Source organism: Haliotis cracherodii, unplaced genomic scaffold (assembly GCF_022045235.1).
Source record: "Haliotis cracherodii isolate W230 unplaced genomic scaffold, xgHalCrac1.p SCAF_12, whole genome shotgun sequence".
NCBI classification, from domain to species: Eukaryota; Metazoa; Mollusca; class Gastropoda; order Lepetellida; family Haliotidae; genus Haliotis; species Haliotis cracherodii.
The window spans coordinates 23,495,715-23,515,175 of NW_027266267.1; the positions used below are offsets into that span (position 1 = coordinate 23,495,715).

A 19,461-nucleotide genomic window follows, 5' to 3' on the forward strand; every position below is an offset into this window, starting at 1 on the left:
TCATTCTTTAGCATAGGCTTACGACAGTCGTATCGTTATGATCGCTTTGTGGAACGGGGCCCTGGACCTTTTCGGAGAATATGAAGACTCCCCAACACTGCAACAGCCTTCTGCAGTACCCAGATTGTCAGAAGAGCAGTATTCCTGGTAGCAAATCCGGGTACACTCCCAATGTCAGGCAACAGATTGGTAGGTACCAAACCTAAGGCACTGAGAACAATGGGGAGTCGGACAACTTGGTACATGGGATGCAAGTGTGACATTTCGAAAGCGAGGTGCCATGTTTTTCCTCAATCTTGTCAATCACATTACTGACTAAAGGGACAGGGTCGTTCCATGGGTGGACCTATGTGTCAAAACCACAAGCATGGCGAAAACGGCAATACAATAATGGAGCCACCCCATCATGTCGCCTAAGACATTATTATATTGTTGTTGTTGTTGTTGTTGTTATTATTATCATTATAATTGTTGTTGTTGTTGTTGTTGTTGTTGTTCTTCTTGTTGTTGTTCTTCTTCTTCTTCTTCTTCTTCTTATTATTATTATTATTATTATTCGAACCCACGATCACTGGTTTCTGCCAGGCCTAATGACGTGGCTCTGCTTCGTCAAACTCGCATGCCTCGTTATCCTGGTGAACAAACATGTCTATATATCTAGTGATAAGTTATTAAAGTTCACAATGACACAGCACACCGTCACATTTGCAGTACAGATTAACTCGTGATCATGACTCCTGTGACTAACTCCACCGGTACGACTTACTCCACCACCGGATCTGTTCATCGGAAACAGGATGATATAAGCCTAGCTGTGGCGTCTCCCAAGTCCACGTTGATAGCGCGGGGCAATGGACGTTACAACAAGCACGATATTATGTTGGATGCTAAGTATTGTACATATTGTACAGTCGCAGGGATATCCACCCCTTCAAGGTAAGTGATTAACAAATCAATTGCACTCAGGCATATTTAACTGTTATAAAAGAACCTGCAAACGTATACTAGTCCTGAGTAATAACACAGTAATGTACGTCTGGTCACAATGGTCAGACTGGACCCTAGTGCAACGCCTCACGCATATAAGTCCAGCAACCGAACGCTAAATAAGACGTGCCGAAACTGTGTTTATGGTCTGGTTAACACAGGTCAATGGACGCTCATTAACTCATTGTTCTGTTCACAATTCATTTGATCTATTTGCCAAATTCAACCAAACCTGGTCCCGCAATACACGCATTGCACACGCGTGCTTAACGGGTTCCAAACGCGCTGCACACGCTTGTTCAACGAGTGCACAATTTGTGTGCAACCCATTGAACACCCGTATCACGTGCGTGTTACACGCGTTCTCAACGCGTTAAAGGGGACTGGACTTCTTGGGAGTAATGAAAGCATACGCAGTAACATAATTAGACCGCCTCCGTGGTCTAGAGGTAGAGCGTCCGCCCGGAGAGAGGAAGGTCCGGGGTTCGATCCCCGGCTGCGTAGTACCAAAAGACGTTAAAAGATGGTATTTGTTGTTACCCTGTCTGGAGCTCGGCATTAAGGGGCTAAAACAAGGACTGATCGGCTGGGACTCAGTATACTGTGTCTGTGTGGGGTATTCATGTTAAACTGCGGCATGGTATCTCAGTGGGCTGGCACTATAAATCGGCATCAGTCGTGGTCGACACACACACACACTTGCATGCGCGTCGCTATATAAGTGCAATAATCTTGGACGCGACGTTAAACCCAATTTCACCTCACGCAGTAACATAATTAATCATTGTAGAATTATAGATCCTGCTCATGTGAATTCAGATTTGGGAGTGGAATTGACCATTCAATGCCCTGAAACTAATTTGATACCGGCGGCGTTGTATCCATTTGCTTAGACATTTCGAGATGTTCAGTGATCCAATCATATAATCACAGCAAAAAAGTGTAGCTTTCCGTTTTTCGAAAACCTTCCGGATACCTTCCCACTTTGAATCCGGTCGGGATACCCTCCGAAAACATTTTTAAAATGTGAAAAAATGGAGGGTGCAAGTGTGAAACATAAAAAAAATAAATATTTCAAACTTACCAAGGAAATCGAAGGTTTCCTGAAGTTATCCGGATGTAAATTTTCTTCAAATCAACATGACATTTTACGAACCGGATTTCGATTTCGTTGCGCGATTTTGATTGGACCATGCATAGACTCGTTAGCCCAACCAAAATGTAACTCCATAATACCAGCCTAGTTCGGCAAGGTCAGAAACTGAACTTTTAAAGTCAGTTAACTCTCGTGCCTCGGGTAGATGTGTTTTTAATGAATGGAGAGTTGATTGTGTTCTCTACCGCTGTTGCTCTTGCTCCTTCGCGAGCTGATCTTTACAACACATGTTTTATGGTTCTTTAGAATGTTTTATCAAAGCGTAAAAGTAGGGATGTGTTTTAAGTAGGGGATAACTCTCCATTCCATTATTTTTAAGCAATGAAGAGTTACTCGTACATTCCGCCCTACATAACATCTGCTTTAGTACTTGATTGGCAATATATATAATAATAATTTAGCTGTAAGTTAATCTATCCTGTGAACACACTCATTACAGAGTAGATTTAATAGTATTGTTTCCGACTATCTCTGTAAAGTGCCAAGCAAAAGAAAGAATTCACAAATGTTTTATAGTGGCTGAGATTGAAATACACGCGAACCGGGCTACAATTGGCCATCAGCAACACATGCTTGTCGTAAGAGGCGACTGAAGGGATCGGCGGAACTTGATTGATGCATGTCAACGTACCCCATGTCATCGATGCTCATGATGTCAGTCATTGGATTTTGCGGTCCAGGCTCGATTATTTGCTTACTGACGTCAATATTAATATCCTTTCAATATGTCATGAGATCACGTTAGCACAATGAGCCTAAGTTGACCAACGAACCCGGATTTTTGGTGTGACGAGCAACGACTTGAACCACAGTTCAACCGCCTTATATATAATTCTGCTTGGCCATTATTTAGCCTGTATCTAATACTTAAAATTTCTTTCAGATACTAAATACGCACGGGATGGAGGGAATATCACTTTGTCCTGGAAATTACACACAGTGTTTTTGAATGAGTTCACAGTAAGAGGTCCTTCCATGTTCAACAGTATATTTCACGTAGTTAACTTTTCCCAACCAACACTTGTTAATGAGACCTATAGGAGTCGAGTACATGATGTCGCGGTTATGAGAGAATCAGAAAGAATGTTTTCCTTCCTATTAACGGATATCGGTATGTCTGATGGAGGTACCTACAGCGTGTTCACCGGCTCACCAAACACTGACGGTATAGAGGTTCAGAGTTGTCGACTTGTTGTCACGCGTGAGTACTTATTCAGTTTCATGTTTGTGTCATGTTCGTATTTTTATTAATGTCACGTAGCTCTTCGCTGATCAAAATATTCTATGGACAGACTTAATAGAATTCACATGACTCCTTTTCTCAGCGTGGTAACAATCTCAGTAGAAGACATTTGGATTTATATATTAGAGATTATTGTTTAACACATCAATATTCCAACTATAAGCCTGTAATACCTGGCGACAGGACAAACCTGTGATTGATTACATAACGCCGGACCCGTGAAGATTCCGGGGTAGAATTGGTCCTCAGGAACCCATGCTTGCCGTAAAGGTGACTATGCTTGTCATAAAAGGCGTCTAACGGGATCGGGTGATCAGGCTCGCTGACTTGGTTGATGCAAGTCATCTATCCCAATTGCGCGGATCGATGCTCATGATGTCAATCACTGGATTGTCTGGTCCAGACTCGATTATTTACAGACCGCCGTCATATAGCTGAGTGCGGTGATAAACAACCAACCAACTAACCAACATAGCGCCGTCGAGGTATGAGTATACAAAATCAACCCAATGTCACACTGCAAACACGAAAACGTCGTTTTTTTTCCGTATATGGTCATTGGACGGAAAAACGACTAAAAATTCATTAAAATTGATTAATTGGTGAGCGTCTAGAAAGTGTACGGAAAAAGGTCGAGTTTTTCAAGCATAAAATGGACGGAAAAACGACAGTAAAACGATGCTTTTGCTCCGCCTCATACAAATGTCAACGGCCAATCCCGAGGCTTCGGTCCCGTAACGCACGTGATCCAGAGGCTTCCTTCAGGAGGATGTTGGTTTCATGTTTCTGGAAGCGGTGGCATGCCCTGCTCTAGGGTCTGCCCCGCGTAGTGCCACGAGATTTACTGATAAGTCGGTATAAGCATATGTAACGTGAAATTCAGGCACGCGCCAAAAAGTAATTTGAAACCAAGTTACCATGTTTAGTGAGATCACGTATCCCTCCGGCATGAACGGTTGCCACTATCGGACAATCGGTTGTGTATTAAATGGTTACAGCAGTAATGAAAGTTAATGTCGAATTTATAATCCTGCATATTGCACTTGATACATGGTGCTCTAACGGGGACAAAACAAGTCCATTTGCGGGTCCACAACGTTGTATTATGCCCTCTTCACTCGATGCTTTGCTCTCAACTCCTAGCTTCATCTGTTGCATGTCATTGTATCCCATTTGCGTAAAATCGATGCTCATGATGTCAGTCACTAGACTGTCTGGTCCAGACACGATTATTTACAGACCGCCGTCATATAGCTGGAATATTATTGAGTGCGGCGTTAAACAACAAACAAACAAACAAATACTGCATTTCATTCATATAACTATCAGACACTTCGGACCATATGTACAGTACGGAAACCACGACCGCACCACGTTGTACCTCGTCCGCAATTCCCATGTCCCAATGAAGACGCAGTATCAAAAGAAAACAACGAGTATATCTTCCTTCCCGCATCCCCTTGCTTAGTTTGTCTCACAGTCAATGAAGCATATTATTTCCCTTCCGTTTAGACCTTACTGTAATGTTATATCCGTAAATAAAGCAAGTCTAGTTATTCCACATCTAAAGCATCTCACTGAGCTCCTTTCTAATATAGATATAGTAGGTCGTTGTTTGTATCCAACTTATACATTTTCAGAGACGTCGCATTAGTCTGCGCCTCACAAGTCACCGGCCAAACGGCTGGTTAGTGCAGGCTGGACCTGTGACCTCGTTACCCCCGTACCGAGGTGTTTGCCTGAGAGAGAGGGGGAAATAAGTTTGTGCTACTGACCAGCGCCGAGATCGCCCGGCACACAATCCACGCGTCACGACACACAATATACTGTGTGTACAAATCTTTAGAATTGCGAGATGTTTTTTTGATTAACGCAGGAGTTTTATTGATTAAGATGGAATGTTACTCATTGGGTATTTCAGCTACTTACAGTCTGTAATGTCTTTGTTATTATTTCAACTGTAATGATCTGTCCTCAAGATCATATATCATAACCACTCTCTGCGGCCCCCTGACCACTCTGTGCTCTCATTCGTGACTTGTTTCTGACCAAATCTCATTATTGTGGACAGTTGAACTTTACGGAGTAGCATAGACATATCCAACGAAATCGGTCGGGCCATTTCTTCTAAATAAATGACATATGTGATGAAAAATTAAAGCTGGAAACAAAACACATAAATGTTTCAAAACCATATATTTTCAGAAAATGGATAAGCTTTGGATACAATTTGAAATCTTGATGATAGGTTTAAAACTCTTACATATTTGTAATTAAAACATGAGTAGATTTGTTTATGTTAATGTTTGTTTTTCTCTCTTTTTGGGAAAGTAAACATGCCTCCTCTGCTTGTCATATCATGGTCATTGATCATCAGCTGTCACCACGTGACATGGTCCAGCACAAAGACTGTAATTGGAAAGCGCATGTACTCTGGCAACCTCAATAGCAACAATCTGCTATAAAGCTAAGATCCCAGCATATTCAGACCATTTGGGGATATTGTAGTCAGTACATGGTACCATACGCGTATATGATCTGTAATAATATGTGTTTAAAACATGGGGTTTGGAAGCGTTGGTAAAACACACGAACGCAGACTATATTCTGATCAATTCAAATGAAAAATATGCTTTCTTGTACATCATTACACATAATTATGACACACACAATTATGACAATACAGTGAGTGAGGTCAACGCCACTTTGTACAGTATTTCAGTTACATTACCGCGTGTCAGACTGATGTGGGATGAAAGCCCAAAGTGATACAGATTTAGACGTTTTCTACTTTGCTGAAACCCATGAGCACGGGTACATGTATGGTGCTTACACACCTAGAGACAATGGAATCGAACCCACAATCACAATGCATGGGAACGCAACGTTGCACAGCATATTACAGCGCCTTAGGTGGAACACAACCTTCGACCCCCACCCATTACACTTGAAATGCCTTTGTGTTGGGTGCCTCCGGTGGAGCAGGATACGATCCCCTTTTCTCGAATAACCTGACCACACAATCCAATTTAGTCGCATCTTACAACACGCAACGAGTGCAAGGTAACTGAGTAAGGGTGTATATTTTGTAAGACGATTCATGAAACAAAAGTTGTCCTCACGTTTGGTCGACAAGTATATTATTTTGCATATTTGAGAAAGACATACTAAAACTGCACCACTTTACATAGTTTCTCCAAATCGTATTCCTGACACAGTCGTTTTACTCTACTGGTAGGGCAGGACCTACCCTTTTCGCGAACACCTGGTGTCATCACTGATTTTCAGTGGTTCATCCATATAATTTACAAATCAATTTTGTCCTTTACACCAAATTGAATTTGTTTCGGCGGATAATCTGGACTGATTATTCTCTTGCATTGACAATGATATTTACGAATGTGAATCCAGATAGAACTGACCAAGGGTCTGGCGAGTCATCTCAATTTTGTTAGGAAAGGATTTATGGATGAACAACTTCTTTATTACAATTAGGAGCGACGTTTCGGTGTAGGTTCTAACACCGTTATCGAGGGTCTCACTTCTAAATGCCTATCAAAGAAGTTATTTGTCGTCTTTATGGAGACGTGGGCAATCTCAACCATCAACCGACTCAACACCCATGTGGACAAGTGCATCCACTCATCCAACCATCTGACGTTCTTGATGCGATGTAGAGACAGCTAACTCGTTCCTAAAGGCCTATAGCTGAGAAGCCCTGTCAACTCACCACCAGCACGCACCATCCTCCAGAAAGCCTTGCAACACCTTGCCATAGAACGGATACGCCACCATCGCAAGACCAAGTCCTTCACCCTGGATCGCTTGCTTGATAACGGTGTTAGAACCTACATCGAAACGTCGCTCTTAATTGTAATAAAGACGTTGTTCATCCATAAATCCTATCCTTACTTTGTACTCCAACTTCTAAATGCTTATCAAAGAGGTTCTCAATTTTGCATTTCCTTAAAATATCTCTATCTCATAAACATCACGGTTGCTATTCGTATTACTGCCAACCCTTGCTTGCCGTAACAGGCGACTATACTTGTCGTAAGAGGCGACTAATGCGATCGGGTGATTAGGTTCGTTGACTTTGTTGACATATGTCATCGTATCCCAATTGCGTAGATCGATGCTCATGATATCAATCACTGGATTGCCAGGTCTAGATTCCATTATTTACGGACCCTCGTCATATGGCTGGAATATTGCTGAGTGTTGCGTTAAACATCAAACAAACAAATCGAATAACTGAATCCTTACTGTTGTTTGATCAATGTTATTGCTTCCTATATGTTTACAGATGTCGTGGACCCGTATATAGTGGCAACAGATACTGCTCAATACAGAAGGACTCTTACCTGCTACTCCTTCACAGTCATGAGCGGCGAGGGCTCCCTGACCACGTCCCACAGTTGGCGTAAGAACAATTTGCCGGTGGAGAGTGGAAGGAAGTATAACATTACGTCATATGATGGTAGATCGTACAACTGGGAATACTATCATGTCAGTACACTTGCTGTCCGCGACGTGAGGGAGAGCGAGATGAGAGACAGATACTCGTGTCAAGCTACAGTCGACAAATTGATAGTGACTGTACTGAGTGAGGAGAAAACCTTACTGATGACCCGTGAGTAGTCTTACAGTCATATCCCTCCTTATCTCTCTGTTCATCTCTCTCTCTCTCTCTCTCTCTCTCTCTCTCTCTCTCTCTCTCTCTCTCTCTCTCATCATATAGCATCGCACGTTACTCCCAGCTGACACGCCTTATTATAATTGAAACTCACTCTCATTCAACACGGAAGTGTTTCCCTGTTTGTCTCTCTGACTCTCTTTCTTTTCCTTCAACATCTGTCTCCCTGTTGCCCCTTTCCCACTCTTATCTGTGGCTACCTTAGCCCCCAGCCGACACCCACACACCCACCTGTCTCTCTCTAGCTGTGTCGAAGATCCGGATTGAAAATAGGTCTCCAGCAACCCATTCTCCTTTTAAGAGGCGACTAACGGGATCGGGTGGTCAGGCTCGCTGACTTGGTTCATGCTTGTCATCATATCCCAATTGCGTAGATCGATGCTCATGATGTCAATCACCTAATTGTCTGGCCCAGACTCGATTATTTACAGACCGCCGTCATATAGCTGAGTGCGGCGTTAAACAACCAACCAACTAACCAACATAGCGCCGTCGAGGTATGAGTATACAAAATCAACCCAATGTCACCGAGCCTGACCACACAATCCAATTTAGTCGCATCTTACAACACGCAACGAGTGCAAGGTAACTGAGTAAGGGTGTATATTTTGTAGGACGATTCATGAAACAAAAGTTGTCCTCAGGTTTGGTCGACAAGTATATTATTTTGCATATTTGAGAAAGACATACTAAAACTGCACCACTTTACATAGTGTCTCCAAATCGTATTCCTGACACAGTCGTTTAACCGACGCTACTGGTAGGGCAGGACCTACCCTTTTCGGGAACACCTGGTGTCATCACCGCCGTCATAGCTGGAATATTGCCGAGTGTGGCTTGAAACAACAAACGAGCAAGCTCTCGCTGTGTCCTTCTCTTCCTTTCATTATATGAACATCAAAACACCTCTTTTGCATTGCATTTGCATATTGCCTTAATTATGTTGATCTATTTCAGCGGCCCTGACTGATTTTCCAAACACCACAGTGATGAAGGAAACGGATAACGTCAATATAACTTGGAACATTCCCAGACACGACTACGATTTCTATGTCTACCATCATTCCGGGGATCTTCTATTGCACGTGAACGAGACTATGATTTATACCATGGACAAATATTGGTCGCGAATCAAGATATCAGACGTATCGACTACATCGCATTCTCTCAGTGTGCAGTTTACTCTCTACAACGTTACATCATCTGATGCCGGCAAGCTTGACTGCAGAGTATACCACAAAGAGTGGCATATTCTTCCAGACTGGCACCACATGCTGATTCTCGCACGTAGGTATAATTTACAGACATGTGTGGCCAAGGTGTCTAAGGCGCCGCAATTTTACATGGTGAACAACGTCCCTTAAACGTACCAGAAACCAATGTGCGTGAGTTCGAATCCCTGATTATGTTTCGAGGTTTCTCCCCACCATACACTTTGTCTTTTGTCTCATGAAAACGGAAAATGTCTGAGTCCTGCTTCGTGCTTTCCTTCCACATTATGAGGACGCGCCGGGACATGACTTAAATACTTTTCAAAAGCGACCTTAGATCAAATTCAATCACTCAGAACCTGTTTAAGCATAATCATCATGTCTCGAACATGTGTTCACTGCAATATAATTCACTTGGTCACATTATGTACAGATTTAAACACTACAATCTATTTTTCTAGTTTGTTTGTTTGTTTATTTGTTGTTAAACGCCGCACTCAAAAATATTCGAGCATTATGACGGCTGTCAGTAGTTGGTAGCATGACTACCGGACCACTTTTGACCCTTGACCTCTGATGACGACATCAGGTCACGACCTCAGGGTCACTTCCGATTCCGGTGGCGTGCCTCCAAGAGGGCGGCACATCCATTTCCAGGGAGGAGGGGGCCCTAAGAAGCGGTCGTACAATATGAAAATATCACAATTGAAAGAATCCTTGATGTTCATTTTTTTTCTTTTTTTAAAAAAAGAAAAAGAAGTGGTGGTGGTGGAGGGAGGTGGAGTTGGTGGTGGAGGTGGAGGGAGGTGTAGTTGGTGGTGGTGGTGGGTGAGGGAGGTGGTGGTGGTGGTGGTGGGTTCTTTGTTTTGGCTTGAGGGTCGTCAAAGCCATGGATGAAAGCATTCTTTCGGGAGAGATGGGTGGCCCTGAAAAGGGCCGTTCGGAAACAAACTGGAAACTGGAAACGACAGGAAACTGTAGGAACACTGGAAAAACTGGAAACTGGAAACGACTGGAAACTGGAAAAACAATGGAGCAACATGTCCGATGCGTTAGTCACTTTGCTCAGATGATCTATCTTCATCTTCTTCCTCCTCCTCTTCCTCGGACTGATGACGTCGTCGACGCTTTGAAGGGTGTTTTCTTGACCCGCATGGAGTTGTGTGATGCATTCTTTTAGGGCACAGACACAGGCACAGTTATGCATGGCTTCTATGAGATGAAGCACGTGTGTCACTGGTGTCACTGGTGTCGACATGGACGGCGCTGCTGAAGTTTTCTTTCCCACGACTTGAGGGCGGTCGGGTAGCCGAGTGGTTAAAGCGTTAGCTCGTCACGCCGAACACCCGGGTTCGATTCCCGACATGGGTACAATGTGTGAAGCCCATTTCTGGTGTCCCCCGCCGTGATATTGCTGGAATATTGCTAAAAGCCGCGTTAAACCATACTCACTCACTCCCACGACTTGACAGTTGCAACATGGGCCCTGGGGAGACTTCTACTTATCTTGACTGCTTATCTTCGGACAGACATAGTTGCGGTGACCTTGACTGTGGCACTCGGTACATGCCACTTCAGGGCAGTACAGGTAACTATGACTGTCGGTCTGACACTTCATGCAGCTGTATCGAGACGACATGGTTGGTTTCATAGAATGCAGTGTGTGTGAGTTCGCTCTTGTTTTCATAGGAAAGGGACTGACACCCTGCTTCCTGATTGGTTCGCCACGCAGCGCCCCCGATTGGTTCGTTCCGGCGCCTGGTCTACCCAGGGCAAAGGTGGCCTCTGATTGGTCGAAAACCCAGGGGAGGGGGGGTGCATTTCGATCCTGTTTTGTTTTTTCTCCATCCTACAGACAACATAACACTTATGTTTGTTCAACTTTTTAATTGCCCCGCTCTCATGAACCAACACATCAAATCAAAAGTCACATGATTAAGGGCGTCCCTGTGATTTTGGTGAACACTAGGTTGACCACGAGGGTATGAACGTCTGTAAACTTTGGAAGAAAGAAACTTTGTCACTAGGGGTGAACTAGACATTCGACTCTTCCCTTCCGTGCTTCTTTGGACACCAAACGTCTGTATTTTTCGTTCACTTCTCCATCAGGACAAAACACACACACGTATTCGCAGGGGACTTTGGCGTGCTTCAGATGTTCTTTCCAGGGTTTTTCTTTGGCTTCCCATTGGCGGAGTGTCACACCGCAGCAATAACAGATAACACGGTCACCTCGTCCTTGATAGAAATAGCCAGCCATGGCCATGTCATACGGGGTCTGGGTCATCTGTTTAGGCCACATTTGAAAATACCTCAGACGTTCTTGAAATGAATCATAGTTAGGATGAGAAGGATGACACAAGGTGTAAGAAGGAAAAGGTCCCTCCAGAATGTCACTGAGTCGCCATGTGTCGTCCATCAAGAGTGTGTCCTCCATAAAGAGTGTGCGTTTTCTCGCTTCTTCTCTCGCCTTTTCAGACACCCCCTTCGTATCGGGGACATCTCGGGATGATGGCATGGCATTCATAGATCGTCTTTTTCCCATGATGACTGTGGCTCAAGTGAAGGAAGGTCTTGGGGTTCGTCTGCTTTTATGAAAGTCTCTCCATCTGATTGGATCGGCACATACACGAGGGGTAATTCGGATCTCGAAAACAGGCGGGCTCGTACGCGATGGTCTTGCAACGTGGTGGGCTTCAGGTCCAAGAACAGGTAAGTGTAAGGCTCTCGGGTAGCGTCTTCATAGGCTTCACGCAGAAAAGGAACTTTTCCTGGAAACACCTGGCGAGCCAGACTGTCGATCTGCGATGCATCTCTCGGATTTTTAAAGAGGACCATGTAGTGAGCATTCAGACTGATAGTGCGATGTTGCGGCGATTGAGCAAACACGTTCTGAGTGAGATACAGCTCGGATGTACTTCGGTAATGACTTTTCTTGGTGAACCATCGCAGCACTTCCGTTTCTTCTTCTTTCGTATTGTACCCAGCAATTCATCGATGATCAGCCAATGCAGGGCCCCCCTTTTTCGGGCAAGGCACGATCCGCTTCTTTCATGCTGTGCACAAACTCAAGAACGACCCCTAAGTGGTCTGCCATCTCTTCCAGCTCATTATGATGAGGTTGCCATTCGCTGTACACCCACACGATGCGATGGGGTGGCGTATCCAACACCTCGGGACAATGCATCTGCTCCATACATGATTTCACAAAGGAAATTTTTCCTGATCCTGTAGGTCCCACAGTGAACATCGTAAAACGATGACGTAGGGTCAAAGGGGAGGTCACGACCTCTTCATCATCATCATCATCATCACGTGACGTCATCCTGTGTTCGGTGTGACTGACACACGGCAGCGGCGGTGGTGGAGGTAGTGGCGGTGATGTCACAGGTCTCATAGGTGACGGTGTTCGGCACCCTATTGGAGTTGAGATCAATCAAGACACAAAGAGTCAGTTCAATCAATCACTGTTTAATAATGGAGAACAACAACAACAACAACCAGATACATAGGATATACGAAAAGACAACTGAGGAGGGACTGCTTTGCATGTCCCAACAACGATAAGGCGAAAACTTTTCATCTTCCGTCTTCAAGCTCTTCGAGTGAAGATGGGGTCACCATAAGATGTGGTCCTCCATCATACCGTCCCAAACAGGTCCCAACCATGTTAGGGACCCATCAGTAACATGGCCTCCCTGAAACAGACATGACACATCACTTGACCACTGTTGCAGCTTATATATCTTAACATGTTGTTGTGTCGGCAGGTGCTACATTCGCGTTGTAGGGGAGTGAGTTGGACGTCGTCAACGTTGTCATCATCATCATCGTCGCAAACCATGGGCATACCTGAGGAGAAGACATCTTCCGGTGATGTTGGTGACCAAGAAGCATCAAGCAGGGTGGGTGTGTCCAGATCCATGGAAGGGAGAGTTGCCAGCTTGAGCGCTTCATGATCATCACTGTCACCGGTCGTCATCATCACAGGTGCATTCGGTGAATGGGTTGGCTCCCGAGGGGTTTGTTCCCACCACTGTTCTAGCACGGACTGGGCTGAACTGACATCAGGGGTCCTGTCAATCATAGGACAGAGTCAATCACATGAATAGTCATACTCACGATCAACATCGACATCATCATCATCATCATCATCATCATCACATCAAGAATGACTTAGACAAAGAATAGCATGGTACTTACAGTTGTTCTTGATGAGAGATCTTCAGGGACAATTTCTTCCGTGGTCGTCTTTTTTCAGGCGTTGCAGGTGTTGCAGGTTTCAAAAATGATGTCCCCTTCGTTTCGGTGTCTGCTCCTGCTGCTGCTGTGGTGGTGGTAGTGGCTGCTGCTGCTGCTGGTTTGCTTGTTTTTTTCTTCTGGGTTTTCTTTATCGTCTTCTTCGGTGCTACTTTCTTGGGGTCCTTCGATTGCCTTATCCTCGAACGTATCATGTCGCACATCACTTCGTCGCCCTTCGCACGTAACTTGGCGTATACGTTGTCGGTCTTTATCTTCGCACACATCACGTCGTACACTTCACCCCACAGTTCAGCAGTCATTTCACCGCTCCCATCTCCATTCGCTTGACCACTCATGTCACACCGTGTCTTGGCATTCATCGGTGTGGACATGATGTTGTCGATTGTCTGTTGTTGTTTTTTCTTTCCAAGTCTTCACGGATGTGTGTCAACACTTGATGGTACTCTCTCCAAACACGTGTTTCTTCCAGATAAAACGCCAACAACCAACACAACGTGAGGAAAACAACTGAGGAGGGACTGCTTTGCATGTCCCAATCACGACAACGCGAAAACTTTTCATCTTCCATCTTCAAGCTCTTCGAGTGAAGATGGGGTCACCATAAGATGTGGTCCTCCATCATACTGTCCCAAACAGGTCCCAACCATGTTAGGGACCCATCAGTAACACAGGTAAAGTCTATGGCCTCCCCGAAACAGACATGACACATCACTTGACCACTGTTGCAGCTTAAGTATGTCAGTATATTGTTGCGCCGACAGGCACTACATTCACGTTGTAGGGAAGTGAGTTGAGCTTCTCCATAAGGATCCTGGTCATCGTTGTCGTCATCGTTGCAAACCATGGGCATACCTGAGGAGAAGCCATCCTCCTGTGATGCTGGTGACCAAGAAGCATCAAGCAGGCGGGGTGTGTCCAGATCCATGGAAGGGAGGACTGTCGGCATAGTCGCCTTTTTATGACAAGCATGGGTTGCTGAGGCCCAATCCTCCCCGGATGCTCACGGGTGTGTTATGTTACTGGTGAAAATGTTGGCAAATATAGTATGGTTATTTAAGAGATTCTTTGTGTTAGCACTAAGTTTCTAGTTTATACATCACAAAACAACCTAGTACGTGGCAAAAACAGTTTGTGGATTTCTTGTTGTCCTTTGATGTAAAAAATCCGTCCCGAATATCTGCTGAAACACTTTCTTTTGGGCATAAACGACTCCATAAATGTTGTATTTCTCTATTTCCAGTTCTTCAACCCATCCAAGCAAAATATTTTGCCTTCATAACAGAAACATATGTATAATATACAGGTAAGCCAGAGGACCCGCATATATACAGCAGTGGATCTGTGGTCGCCGGGAAACCGCTTATGTTGATGTGTTCAACGCTATCAAAGAGTCTGCCAGTGGATCATGGTCAAAGAATGTCTTACACTTGGAGGAGAAACAGCCTACTGCTCGAAAGTACAAACAAATACCATCATACAGGTTCTGCTCTCATCATCGGCGCTTTCCATGACGAATGGCACTACAGAGGCAGGTATTCGTGCCAGGCAAACGATTTGAATGTTTCAAACTGGAGCGCTGAATTCACCGTGGAAGAAACTTGTATGTATACATTTATTTCCCGTTCTTACTGACTCCTGACCGCCTCCGTGGTCTAGTGGTAGAGCGTCCGCCCGGAGAGCGGAAGGTCTGGGTTCGATCCCTAGCCGCGTCATACCAAAAGACGTTAAAAGATGGTACTTGTTGTTATCCTGTCTGGCGCTCGGCATTAGGTGTCCAAAACAAAGACTGGTCGGCTCGGACTGTGTACACTGTGTCTGAGTGGGGTATTCATGTTAAAAGGGCGGTCGGGTAGCTTAGTGGTTATAGCGTTCGCTCGTCACGCTCACTTTTATATCAACACTCACTATTCATGTTAAACTGCGGCATGGTAATCACTAACTTGGACGCGACGTAAAACCCCATTTCACCTCACCTCAGCTCTTATTGACGCCAGTCGATAGCATACTTCTGGATAAACAAGGACGGTCTGGTAGCCTAGTGGTTAAAGATTTGGCTCGTCACGCCGAAGACCCGGGTTCGATTCCCCACATGGGTACAATGTGTGAAGGCCATTTTCCGGTGTCCCCCGCCGTGATATTGCTAGAATATTGCTAAATGCGGCGTAAAACCATACTCGCTCACTCTGGGCGAACATTGACGACGGTGCGTTGTGAAAAGTATGCATACATAAAGTTTCCTGTTTCAGATTTAGGTAATTAATGGTATACCCTTCAGTTGTTCACACGCCATCAACTTGTTTAGAAAATGAATCATTTAAATGGGATTCAGCAATCGATGTGTCTGAATCTTTGGGGTATCTATGTTCATCTGGGCATTGTATCTGAGTGGGCTAACACCATAACACCGGCAGAGTGAGTGAGTGAGTGAGTTGGGTCTAAAGCTGCTTTTAACAGTATTCCAACTATATCATGGCGTGTCAGCTTAATGTGGGGGGAAATCCCCGAAGTGATGCAGGTATCAGACGTTTACCACTTCGGTGAAACCCACGGGCACGGGATACTGCTGACAAACATAGAAACATAATTGGGGTGAACCCGGATTCGAACCCACAATCATAGGTTTCTGGCGTGCCCAAAGTACGCAACTCTGCAAAGAACACCGGCAAAAGTCCGGACCAGCACAAACAACAAGACAGACGTGGAACATATGAGAGCAATATTTGCGAACGCAACGTTAAACAGCATTTCATTTCACTTCATAATTTCCATAGTCTGTCGCTCATATAAATATGAATCGACGTGTCCCTCTTTGGAGAAAAAATTGTATTACAGGCAGGTGATATACATATAAATATAAATATATATATATATACCCATTGGATGACAAAGTGTGTTTTAAAACATCATAAACATTCACAAATGACTCCGTCACACTCGGTCAATTAAGAATTGATCAGTTGTCTGACACATACGAGTGTCACAAAGTGTGGCTAGTATAAACAAACGTCGTTAAAATGTTTGGCCAAACCAATCTTGTGTTATCATCTGATCATCACGTGTCTTCAGGACATTGTGATATATTTGGGGTATTAAACGATAAACTTCATTCATTCACACATGATCGGTTGCTACCTTGTGTTTACTTACACCTTAACCACTCTAGTTCATTATTCCTCTACAGATACAGAAACAACGGTGATATTTGTGATATTAGGCTCCTGTGTTGCCGTGCTGGTGATTGTCACAGTCACTGTTGCCACCTTCTGCCATGCTTACAACGTCGTGAAAGGTAAGACAGTTGTTTCGGGGCTATTATTATAGTTATATATTGACAAAAGTGCACATTTGCAAAAACAGAGCTAATTGTAACTTAGAACTTTGTTTTAATTGTGGACAGGGCGTAAGGTGGACGTAAATATGATTTTAGCATGCGTCAATATGCAAGTACAATGTACATGTATGTGTTTTTCTTTTCACAATTACATCGCATTGTGCATCTATTGGTAAAAACAAATAATGTTTTGTTTCACTATTTTGCAGACTCCTTTCACCCAACGTAAGTATTTCCACACTGTTTCCAGACTGTTTTCACACTCTGGACTTTGAGAACATTATGCACATGTCGTATCTCTAAAACTGATTCTCTGACAGATGTCAATAAGTAGTAGATATTGACTACCTTATAGGATGCTGTTCCTTTACCAAGATTTAAAACGTAACCTATTTGGGCAATATTTTTAACTAAGGTTTGCTTGCTTTGTCCTGACATATACTTCTTTCAGTGGCATTTAGAAGTTGGTGTGATGGAGTAAGATGAGTTCTATGAATGAACAACTTCTTTATTACAATTAGTGCGACGTTTCGGTATAAATCCTAACACGTTTATCAATCAAATGAAGTAAGACGAGTTCTATAGATGAACAACTTCTTTATTACAATTAGTGCGACGTTTCGGTGTAGATCCTAACACCTTTATCAAGCAAGTGATTGTTGTTCATCCATAGAACTCGTCTTACTTCATGACATATATTGACTTACTTGAATAGAATAACATTGTCCTTATCGCGCAGTTAGTACGTAACACAGTGCTTTATTAATAAGTTTCATAAACAAAGCAAATGATTTGTGTTCATGCATCTTTGTAAGTAATCCTTGAAACACTCTTGGTTGAAACTGTAATAATTCAGTAGCAGGACACATTACTCAATACGCCAATGTCCCGAAAGGTAACAACATACACATGAATGAAGCCTGTTTATGAATTTAAGTCAAACTAAGTGAACGAAGAAATGTTTAGACATTTGTACTTGGACTTTTATACCTGAAAAAGTCCAGTTCTTAAACTGAGGTAACCTAGTATCGCCTACAGTTCGTTTGGCTCCAAATGAGAACGACGAATTGCAACATAACTGATAATCGGGAATAGAATATTGAATGCCAGTGCGATACCCAACAATATCGGCCATTTGTTATTTTTATTCCCAGAGGTGATGGTCACAACCGTTGGTGGGACTGCTGCTTGCTGAAGTCCATCACGTGACCAGTATCTTGACTATCTCGTTTACGATTTTGGTAACAAGTAAGGATAAGAATTTATGGATGAACAACTTCTTTATTACAATTGTTGTTCATCCATAAATTCTTATCCTTACTTAGTACTCCAACTTCTAAATGCCTACCAAAGAACATTTTGGTAACTTTAACGCTGCCAGTGTGCCGTACTGGTGTTTAATAGACTATTCCCAATTTAGAGTAATGTTGCAATTCATCGTTCTTATTGGAACCAAACAGACTGTAGTTATGATATGGAACTACGTAGATCTTGAAATAAGATATAAATGATTTATATATTTGTACATTTGTGTTAAATATTGATTCGTTGCCTTTTCAGATCTGTTGATAATTACATAACACCTGTGGCAGACACTGGGATTTCTGTCGACGATGTTGAAGTTAATACCTATGAAATGATCGATGTAGGAAGTCATGTTGATCAAATCACTCCCATCCCAAATCAGTCTGATGTAGGCAGCTCTGACCAAATGGAACCGTCATCTGATGACGGCGGACAAGGCGATTCCCTTGATGGAACCAGACAAGTACACATTGTTGACGGCCTTGAGCTTAATGAGCTGGATGTCACCTCACGACAAAGCACAGTATTTGATGATCCATCGATGTCTCAATCACATGTCTACTACACCACGCCTGTGAAGGACAGGCGCCCCCAAACAGATGCAGCGGGTTACTTACCGTGGAATGAAGCTAAGAGGCTACTTACACGTGAGGAAAATGATGGACCAAAATACGCACACATTTGTGACGTCATGGACCTTAATGAGCCGGATTTCACTCCCGGGTCAATCACAGTTATTAGGGATCCCCTCACTCCTCAAGCGCATACATATTACAATGCTTCAGAGCAGACAAAACGCCCTCAAACAGACGCAGCTGGTTATTTGCCGTGGAATGAAGCCAAGGGTATGCTTTTTTGTGAAGAAAATAATGCAACTGAACACCACAACAATATCGTTGAAGCATTTTATTCAGATGGAAGTAATGTGAAACAGACAAATTTAAACTTTGAAAATGACTTTAATGAGTAGTACCCCACTGATCATAATCATTCCAAAGCTTATATATGGATGTGTTATGTAAGTACACTATAGGGTAAGCTTGGTTTTTACCATTACCAGATGAGAAAATCGTGTGCTCAGTATGTCCTATTGTTTGATGAACATCAGTTTGAAATGGACAGCAATCTTAAATATTGTTACTTACCCTATTCTCTTACCATTTATGCCTGCAATTTCAACATTTTCTATGATGCAAGAAAATAATGTTTTCTGTTGTCTAGAAATACACATGTTTGATCACAGAGAAACTTGTAGTTTTTCATATGGTG

The 19,461-nt window shown here is 43.4% G+C and overlaps 2 protein-coding genes across 2 annotated transcripts; one reads left to right on the top strand and one right to left on the bottom strand.

Annotated features, from left to right (window-relative positions):
* Nucleotides 1–856: 856 nt before the first annotated feature.
* LOC139458277 (uncharacterized) lies at nt 857–19,191 on the top strand. The gene is made up of 8 exons (XM_071239655.1): nt 857–936; nt 3,027–3,344; nt 7,693–8,019; nt 9,040–9,369; nt 14,860–15,156; nt 16,738–16,845; nt 17,097–17,112; nt 18,448–19,191. The coding sequence occupies exons 1-8, from the start codon at nt 885–887 to the stop codon at nt 19,160–19,162; spliced, it is 2,163 nt and encodes a 720-aa protein (XP_071095756.1). The 5' UTR covers nt 857–884; the 3' UTR covers nt 19,163–19,191.
* Nucleotides 12,964–13,756, bottom strand: LOC139458274 (uncharacterized). Its single transcript, XM_071239652.1, has 2 exons — nt 13,498–13,756; nt 12,964–13,379 (listed from the first exon to the last, which is right to left on the bottom strand). The coding sequence occupies exons 1-2, from the start codon at nt 13,754–13,756 to the stop codon at nt 12,964–12,966; spliced, it is 675 nt and encodes a 224-aa protein (XP_071095753.1).
* Nucleotides 19,192–19,461: the final 270 nt, after the last annotated feature.